The 10,145-nt window shown below is 35.1% G+C and overlaps 2 protein-coding genes and 1 long non-coding RNA gene across 3 annotated transcripts; 2 read left to right on the top strand and 1 right to left on the bottom strand.

Annotated features, from left to right (window-relative positions):
- Positions 1 to 1,229: 1,229 nt before the first annotated feature.
- On the top strand, positions 1,230 to 3,111 carry LOC122608271 (plant UBX domain-containing protein 10-like). Its single transcript, XM_043781357.1, has 4 exons — positions 1,230 to 1,923; positions 2,217 to 2,390; positions 2,478 to 2,546; positions 2,622 to 3,111. The coding sequence occupies exons 1-4, from the start codon at positions 1,360 to 1,362 to the stop codon at positions 2,850 to 2,852; spliced, it is 1,038 nt and encodes a 345-aa protein (XP_043637292.1). The 5' UTR covers positions 1,230 to 1,359; the 3' UTR covers positions 2,853 to 3,111.
- Positions 3,112 to 3,638: 527 nt separating this feature from the next.
- On the bottom strand, positions 3,639 to 9,502 carry LOC122608721 (ankyrin repeat-containing protein ITN1-like). Its single transcript, XM_043781814.1, has 4 exons — positions 9,278 to 9,502; positions 5,805 to 5,936; positions 4,849 to 5,465; positions 3,639 to 4,269 (listed from the first exon to the last, which is right to left on the bottom strand). Exons 1-4 carry the CDS (start codon positions 9,408 to 9,410, stop codon positions 3,652 to 3,654), a joined length of 1,500 nt encoding a protein of 499 aa, XP_043637749.1. The 5' UTR covers positions 9,411 to 9,502; the 3' UTR covers positions 3,639 to 3,651.
- On the top strand, positions 6,662 to 8,220 carry LOC122608722. Its single transcript, XR_006325309.1, has 3 exons — positions 6,662 to 6,707; positions 7,387 to 7,450; positions 8,105 to 8,220. It is a non-coding gene; the product is annotated as an uncharacterized LOC122608722 (long non-coding RNA).
- Positions 9,503 to 10,145: the final 643 nt, after the last annotated feature.

Here is a 10,145-nt window from a genome sequence, read left to right on the forward strand (position 1 = left end):
ATTTCCATGGCTCCAATGTAAAGTAATGTGTGTGATATATAATTTGTCACCAAATGTGCATTATACTTGTACAATAAAAACTTGTATCATATGCTCAACTATCTAATCAAATAAAGCTGCCTTATGCAATTTCTATGATCGATAATGATTGTTGTAGAAATTTGGATAGAATAGATTTTACAATGTGATCAACTAATCATCATATAATATAAAAAGACCATCATTGCATCTAACAAATGTTGGTAACTACTTTCACCAAAAGTAAAAAAGTTCCATTAATACTAGTTGTAACTCATGCAATATAAGTTATATATAAAAAGGGTGGTGGTGGTAGTACTAGTGGATGTTCAATGGTCTATGTGAGAATCATATATATTTATCATCTTTATGGAACAAAAAAGATATAGTGCTTTTACTAGTTGAGATTGCCTTCAATTGGAAGGAAAGTGGCAGGCAAATGTGATTTGAAAGATATGGTTCTGTGTATATGCATTTGTGTTGAAATATGGCATGTGGACTTTGATAGTTCGAATCATTGGACATAAACTTAAATTTGTAAAACTAGACCAATTTAACATGTATTTCATTTAAAGCGAGAATATAAAAGGGTAATCTATATCTATATTACAAAGAAAAAAAAATGGCAAATTGTAAGATAGGCATAATTGATGCTAAAGTGTTTACAACATGAATCACTATATTAACAAAATGTACATCACGATTAAACAAATACTCTGTTTTTACCCAACAAGACGAGTCTTGATACATGTTAAAGTTTGCCGCGTTTCACTCGAAACCCTTTTTACACATTGTCCAACCTGGCCATGCCCCCAGTTTATGATGAGAATTTCAACCCATTTAGTCACTAATGAATCCATCAGAAAAAGAAAAAAAAAAGCAAGAAAGTGTTACATATCGCCCAATTAGACCAACCCGTACAAAAAAAAAATACATGTTATGACTACATACTCAACTTGTCCAACTTGCCAATTTTTACATATTTGTCTCAAATGATCAGAATTTTCAAACAGGATAAAGATTTTGGTTTCTAGGACCTTAATCAGTTAAATCTTGATTACACATGAAAAAAGAAAACGTTAAAATTCTTTTAAAAGAATCTAAATCATTAGATATCACAGTAAAAATAGTCAAATATTATCACTTTTTATAAAGGCCAATTTATAAAGAAAACCTTCATCATGATAATAATTGACACTATAGCTAATTGATCCAAATAGTCAAAAAGTAACAATCCTTAACTACATTGGATTCCAACTTGATTGAGATCTCAATTTTTGATCACTCAATGTACTACTACATATGTTAATTTCTAGCCCAGGTCATGTGGCTTGAGCCAAAATGTCCAATCCACTTGACACGTTGGAAGCCACATGTACTGGGCTAGTGCGCAGAATGGTTCGCCTCCCACGAACCATTTCACGAGCAGTAGACCAAGGACTAAACATCATGAAAGCTGAAGAAAGGAGAACAAACAGCCACCATTTCCAGCCACCAAATGTGCCTTTCCAACAGAACCACCACCAGCCTCTATACCAGCCCTTTCCACAACATTTTCAACCGGATTTGGGGTTTCTAGCCGGTTTTGAGCAACAATATGGGCTTGTGCACCCATTTTTTTACTCGTGTAGGTTCATAGAGGTTCTAAAGATGTCTCAAAATGAACACAAGTTAGTGTTCTTGTACTTGCACTCACCTGACCACCCTTTTACACCACCTTTTTGTAAGAATACTTTGTGTTCTGAGGTGGTCGTTGAGTTTCTTGATGCAAACTTTGTGTCATGGGGCGGCCTTGCTGATAGAAGTGAGGGCTTGCATCTGGCCACGACATTTAGACCAGCCAGTTTTCCATTTTGTGCAATTGTGGCCCCTAGTCTAGATGACAATTTAGACGTCTTACAACAAGTAAGTTAGATAATCTCGATTTCTTGTCATATTGGTTGGCTTATAGCGATGCCAAAATGGATGGGTCAGGCGGGATGGGTAATTTTTAGTACAATTCGAGTTACCCTGAAGCATTATTTTTACTCAAATTTAATATTTATATAAATAGTTAGTCATTTATGATCAAGAAAGTCATGTTGTCACAACATAATTTGATATATTGATTGATATTATTGATTTACAAGATTAATGATAGTATTTGAGGGACTTTGACCCATTTGATCTGCTTCTTTTTTCTTTGTTTTTTTTTATAGATGGAAGGGCCAGTGACCTCCGAGGAAATAGTTGAGGCACTACAGACAACACTGGAGGAACATGGACTGGCATTCGGTAACACAAGGGCAAAAGAAGAAGAAAAGAGAAGGGCTGATATTCGGTTGAGACAAGAACAAGACGCCGCTTATTCTGCATCTCTCCAAGCCGATCAGGTGAAGTTAATCATGTTTTTATTGTTGATTTCACGGGTCTGAGACTCATATCACTTGCATTACTGATTTATGCTCCTACATTTTCAGGAGAAAGAGAAAAAACTAGAAAAGAAACAAAAGAAACCTCAACATATTGCCAATGCTAAAAATGCCAAGGTTTGTTTACAAAATTACGTCACGGGTGGTGTAATTAACTTCTGAACTTGTACTTGATATGTGTTTTCTGAACAGATACTACTAAGATTTCCAAATGGAGATAGGAAAGAACAAATTTTCTCGTGCATCGAAAAAATTGAAGCCATTTACAAGTTCATTGATTCACTAGGCATCCCAGGAGTAGGTAGAAACTACAAACTTGTATCAAGTTTTCCTAGAAAAGTTTATGGCGTTGATCATATGGGAATAACTCTCAATGATGCTGGATTTTACCCTGAAATAACTCTATATATTGAGCTTGATTAGATTTATGATCCAGTATTGTAGTGAACGAATTAAGGTTCTAGTATTTATCTTGAAATAATGTCGCATTAGCGCTACTAATTAGCCTAGCACTATTCAAGGCTATGCAACATGATTAGCATTATTAGTATAGGTTTGTTTTTAAGCCGTTGTCGTAGCACATTCGAGGCAACGTGTGCAACTATTAGGATCTTATGAGTTCAGATCTTATACAGTAACATGTATTGAAAACACGAATGTATAAAGAACTAGTGGTGTGATAGTTGGATTCCATAAACAAAAATTACAAATTTTCGAGATACAAAAGATAATGATTTGAAATTTAAGTTTTTGTAGGATGTTATGGAGTTCTAAACTTTAAATGAATGAAATGAATTCCTAACACTTTAATAATACGGTCCTAATAAAAAATAAAGTCCTAGTGCAGTGTTATCGCTTAGTGAATAGTGGTGAGTGTAGCTACTTTGTCAATACATGATCTTGATTTATTTATATTTATCCCAGATGTTACTGGGCCAGTAATGAAATTGGGCTGCCAAATGTAGAATATTGTATAGATTGAAAGGCTACAATGCAAGAGAACCAAATTTTAAAAAACTGTAGATTCTGTGACCGACTCCATGTCTTCACCGTTTATCTCAACTCAATTACGACTGCTTTTGCGCATACCACAAGGAGAAAGAAAGTGAATACTTAAGTTAAAGAAATATGAATGTTTGACGTGACACCCGAAACATTAACAAATTATGGCTTAAAAGTTAAAACATAAACTTATAGCAGATGGCCTTATTACAGAAGTACATCAATCCGAATGAAACTTCCTAGCAGAAGCACCTGTTTCGTAAAGCATTCTAAAGCCACGCATATAGCGACCTAGGAGATGATAATTTGAGAAGACAAAAATTGCATACCCAATGCAAGTTAAAACGCTGATAAGAACCGGCATCCAATGATAATAAGTTGTATATAATAAGAAAGTGTTGATAAGAAAAGCAATGCTAAGGGTTACTATAGAGATGAAAACTGATGCTAGACATATTATCAGCCTTTTGGATAGTGATACTAAGAAGTCATATTCGTCATACTTAGATCCCAGGATTGATAAGACCATAAGGATTGAATTTGTAGAGCATATAAATGAGAAACTGTCACATATAATGAAAACTTTAAAATGAAATTTTGGGAGGAAGATAGGAAGACCAGTTAACTGATCATAGCCACCTGGAAAAGTAAACAATGCTGCAAATGAGATAGTGGCTATGAGTGCTGCAACCACCATTAGTTGAGCAGCTATTTCTTTCATCCACTTTTCGCCTTTGGAAAATAAATCTTTGTTGCTGTTCATAAATGCTTCATAGGGTGTTAGACCTACCACGTTCTTCTTTTCTCGAAGACAAGGAGGTATTAAGGTCTCTATTTCCTAGCATCACAAAAATATATCACCATTATGAACTTATGTAGGATCAGTTAACCAGGATGTATTTTTTAAAAAAAAAATGCAATTGTGGTTCTCTAAATGCTAATTTATAACCACAAACTCATGTATCCTTGGGCCTTGACTCTTGTGGTATGTGTGAAACACGTCAACCTATAGGTTGCGGGTTCTAGTCCCATGTATGGTGGACACTTTGTGAATTAATTTGTGTAGAATCTGTTTGGATTTCTTCAGTTGTCTATTTAAAAATAAAACAGTCAAAACAACCGACTCGTGAATTCTAATTTACTTGAAGTCTGTATGGCTTTTTTGGACCTATTTAAAACAGAATATCACTTCAGATGTGTGACTATATATTAACTGGCATTATAATATAGAAGTTGAATCTTTGTTCCATGGACAAAAAAGTGTTCCGGTTGCATGATTGCTCCAAAAAGTGATCCCATATAGACTGATAAGAAAGCCACGAAAAGAAAGAAATCGATATACCAGCTGATAACTAACAATTAGAACCTGAATTTCTACAAATAAGTAACAAACTAGAACCTCCAATGAAAGACGTACCTTGAACCATAATAGTTCTGGATTCAATCGCAAACCCACCCCTTGGATGTTCTGTAGTCTCTTAGAAGCAGAACTCCTCCCAACTAAATGCAACATATTGTTCCCATTTTTGTCCTCACGAGCAACTATCAACTCGTTGATTGAGCCCATCTCATATAAGAGTTTGTATATGCCTTCATGACCATTTAAGACAGCAACATGGAATATACTTTGGTTATTTTCATTCACCTCTGTAACTAGATGTGGATATTGCTTGATGACCTCTACTACAAATTCAGTGTTACCTATTTCAGCAGCAACAAATAATACTGGGGAAGAGTACCTTTTATTTGCATCTTTTGAAGTGGTCGTGTTATCAGCCCCATTTATTTTGACTTGATTAGAAATATTATCAGACATTTTTGCAACATCTCCTGAAAGGGTACTTTGCAGTAATGTTTCTTTCATTTCTTTTTCACAACCTGTTTGTTTTTTCCCTTCGTCTGTCTCATCGGGTGGCCCCATTATTATGTCATCAAATTTAGCCATTGGCAATTTCCCAATCTCTGTCAAAATGAATCGTAGTAAACGCAAGGCATGATTTTCTTTGTCAGGAATATCTACCATATGATGAAAGACTGCAAAAACAACAAACCAAAGAAGATGATATGCAACCTCATGATTAATCCAAACTCTGAAACGCATTGTCAGGATTGATAGAAAGTACAACTTAAATTATATGTTCATCTTTTGCATTTGTTGTTTTGGTCCAGTTTCTTTTAACAGGAATTCATGAAAAATTAAACATCAATTTTTGATTCTTGTGATGGAGAAATTTTGGTGTGTGAGGACAGTGGGGTTGCCAAAATTGTAATTATTATCGACAAGAAAATGCTGATTCGTATGTTAGAGGTATATATCTTAAACACGCAAAAAAAAGATTTATAACCTAATAGAAGGATCGGAGACATTCTTACTTGAGCGCATGAATCTACATATTATATTAGGTCTTATAACATAGAATGCACCACGTTTTCGAGCCAGTAGGCTGAGTACACTCCCATTTGTAGCCAGTTCAGGATGATCAGTACAAATTTGTAATGCGACATCTGCAAAAACAACTGATTGTTATGTAATTTGAAAAGCTATATACCAACGGCAACAAAACTATGTAACCAAATGTTGGTCACACGGTTTTACAATCTTTTTCCAAAAACATTGTAGACATACATGAATAAGTATATTGACGTCATACAAATATCTGCAGGGCTATAGTCTCAACTCAAAACATCAAACTAGAAGCTCTGGAGCAAATCTTTGTGTAACATTCGTGAAATTTGACTTTAGTTGACCCGTTAAATATATGTACTCTTGACTTAATTGGTATTAATTAAGTGTTATATGATCGAGTTGCTTGTGATATGATCGTGTTCAAGGTGTTTATGTGAATTAAGGATCGTATGAGTAAATTATATTCGTGGACTAGTCAAGGTTGTTAGTCATTTGAGTTGATTGTTTAATGAAATGCTCAAGGCTAGTTATGGTGAAATTTAATTAGTTAGGTGTAAGGACTATCCATGGGTCAACCCATACCCATATTCTAAACCCAACCCTATCCCTTACACCCTACCCATCCTCCCACTCACTCATTTACCTTATCTCTCTCTCTCTCTCTCTCATCTCGAATGCAAGAACTCTTACACTTCTCTTTCAACTCTCTCTCTCTAAATTAATTCACCATATTAAATGTTTCAAGCTATAATTTGTTAGGGGTTTTCATCATCATCATTCCTCCGACATATCAAAAGTTGGGTTGTCAAAGTGCAAGGAAACTCCTCATTCGGGTCACTTTCAGGTTTGACACTTTGGTGGAAGATTTGGTAAGTTAAAACTATCTCATATTCACCATTTCATGTTTATAATCATGTTTCTAGTCATATTCAAGTGTTTTTGGGTCAAGAATCGAGTCAAAACCAGATTTGAGTCAAACTAGGGTTTAAATTAGGGTTTTGGTTGAATTAATAGTGATTTGGACTTGTGTTAAGGTTATAGATGGATTTTTGATATGGGTTATGTTTGTTTAAGTGTAATTATGCTTCAAAATGAGTCTTGGAACCTCCTAAATTGATTTCAAGGTCAAGAATTGAGTTTGGTTCGTGTTTGGCTTTTTTGAGACTGATCTGGGGCTTGGTCTCGTCGAGCCCAATCTTGGGCTTGTCGAGATTGAATTTCAGAATGAAAATTCAAGTTTTGGTACTGGGCTCGTCGAGCCCAATGTTGGGCTTGTCGAGTTCGTGAGGCATTATGAGTCAATGTTGAAAGGGCCACAACTTTTAAACTGTGTGTCCGTTTTAGGCGTGTAAGCTATCGTTGGAATCGTACGAGAGTCTACCTTCTTATGGTATCATCCATTTGGGGTGAATCTATCCCAATTTCTCCGGGATTCTGTATTTTCCAATCATTTGCTCGTTTATTCGACCGTGGGGGACTTGGTTTGGCCTAGGATGACTTGTATCGTAATGTAGACTATAGCATGATGATTTAATATTGATGTAATAGGTTTGTGATTGTTGTGCTCCCCGTTCCCCCGCTTAAGCTCATTCTAACAACTTCTAAGGCCAAGGTGAGTTCGTAGCCCTTTTTACTTTATGTGATTTTGGGGTGAAAAGTGTACAACGTGTTTTCTTGGTTTGTTGATCGTTATGTGTTCGTTTGCTTTGTGAATCAAGTTTGTATAATTGTTTGGCTAGTTTATCAAGGTTATGTGTTTCGTTTGCTTTATGAATCAAGGTTGTATGATTGTTTGGCTAGTTTATCAAGGTTATGTGTTTTCCTTTTGCTTTGTGAATTAAGGTTGTATGAATGTTTGGCTATGTTATCAAGGTTATGTGTTTGTTTGCTTTGTGAATCAAGGTTGTATGACTGTTTGGCTATGTTATCAAGGTTATGTGTTCGATTGAATTGTAAATTAAGGTTGCATGGTTGTTATGCGTTCGTATCAAGGTTATGAGGTTCATTAAATGATCCAATCAAGGTTTCAAGGCTTGGTGATCGTTTAACGATCCCAATTATGAGATCATTTAATGACCCAATCAAGGTTTCAAGGTTGTGGGATCGGTTATCGATCCAAATCAAGGTATCAAGGTTATATGATCATTTAATGATCTAATTATGTTCGTATCAAGGTTAAACGGTTGTTATCCCGGCACTTGTTTCTTGTAGTCAAAACCTACGAACTCACCAACTTTATGTTGACGCATTTTAGCACACTTTGCAGGTAATCAAGCGAACCAAAGGCATGATGGATGATTGCATTGCATGTGATAGGAATGAGCTTGGACTTTTGTGGATCCGTGATTCATTGCACCCGTTTGTGGGTTATGCTTAGGATCGTTAGCCATCATTTCATCTATTTTTGTAAACTATTGATGGTGGTGTGCTCCTCGTGCATTATTTGACCCGTAACTTGTATTTGTATTTGAATTATGTATGGATTGCTCAATCCTTGAATGCATTTAGTTATCTCTACTTAATTTTCATGTCACGCTGAGCTTTTCTATTAATGCCCCATGTTTCCGCCTTGTTGGGGTGTTACACTTTGCTTTATTAATTTCAACATGCATTACTAGCAATTTTAGCTTTAATTAATTTTATTTTATCCTCTTGTGCGAGTTTTAGTTTACAATTTCAGCAAATAATTTTCAAAAAGACAAAGATTGACACATCACATAATAATTTACACTGACATCTACCACGACCTCTTGATTAATTACGTGGCCAACTTGGATGCCGCTAGGTTGAGCTAGAACCTACAATTTTATGCATCTTCCTTTCGAAAAGTACTTGTTCTACTAACTAATTTAAACAATTGTTCGGAAACATGTAAGATTTTCTAGTTGTAGAAACATAAGGCCGTTTTCTAAAAACTGGGAGTTATCGGTGATTGATTCAACGGATTAATAACATGTACAACTGAATTTCATATTTTCATTCATGAGTTAAATTTCTAGTCAATATTCATGGTTAGGGTAACAAAACATTTCATAAGATAGAATTTACCAAATTTAGAGTATAATTTTTGAGCCGATTTTGTAGTTTTCAGTTTTCATTCCAGAAGAAAAAAAAAACTTTGATGTTATCTCAATATAAAATTGAAAATATTTAAACGTTTTCAAGAAAAATTTCTATTTTAAGCGATAAAACGCACCTATCATTTCTTAGGAAAATACAGATAAAACAGTTCAAATAAATGCACTCGTAAAGTTTTGTCCAATATCCTTTAGTTGATACTCGTGATCATTCACCGAAGCATGTCAACCCATGCTGTTAGCTTGTATTATGGGGTGTCAAGTTTAAAATTTAATTTAAATGGCTAAGGCAGAGTGATCGGCGTGTCATCCTTCACACTTCAAGGACCATAACGTAATATAGTGTGTTGTGAATTACTTACCAAATAGATTAGCCTCGACACATTTCAGAAGAAGCCAACCCTGTTTCTCATGTGTCCATGAATGACTGGTCAGATTCTGATAATTACTGTACAGATACCTCACCATATCATGCTTTCCAAATGAAGCAGCCATGTGTATTGGTAAATTACCTTGATAATCGGTAATATTCAACAGACTTTCATTCCTTTTCAGCAAAACTTCAGCCACTTCAACATTACCAGCTATGGCTGCTAAATAGAAGGCAGTTTCACCATTTGCATTACGAAGTTCCAACTCCTCATTTGTCATCAAACTAGTCAGATATTTAATAAATCTGTATGATTTTCCTAATACTGCAATGTGAATTACTGTGTCATAACTTTTAGTTATGCTAAAACATAGCAGCTCTCGGCGATTTTCAAGGATGACTTCAGCAGCTTTTTGGTTGCCAGCTAATGATGCTTTATACAGTGGAATACAAATCTCATTGTAGCCATTAGTTGATCCTTCAAAGTAAATTAAATATTATCAGTCTAATGCTAATCTTTAAACATGCTTTAAAAAACATATATGCACTGAATAGGCAAAAGAACACATTTGTAGCAACTAGCAAAGTATATGATCCAAGTATCAATTAAAAACAAAATGTATTAGCTAAAGTGAAAGAAAATATACAGTTGGGATTCATGCATACAAATTGGGTTCCGATGTAGTTATATCGATGTTTGATTTACATATTTTCTATTTTTACTGAGTAGCTAACACTCTTGTCTCTGGACACAAAGGTCAAGGGTTCTATCCTCATTCCTTGTAAGGCCGGAGGTCTTTTTCTATGCTAGAACCTGGAACTCTGGAAGCAGTCTCACTAGCTTAGGTAGGGGTAAGGTT

The sequence above is a fragment of the Erigeron canadensis genome, chromosome 7 (genome assembly GCF_010389155.1).
Source record: "Erigeron canadensis isolate Cc75 chromosome 7, C_canadensis_v1, whole genome shotgun sequence".
NCBI lineage: Eukaryota > Viridiplantae > Streptophyta > Magnoliopsida > Asterales > Asteraceae > Erigeron > Erigeron canadensis.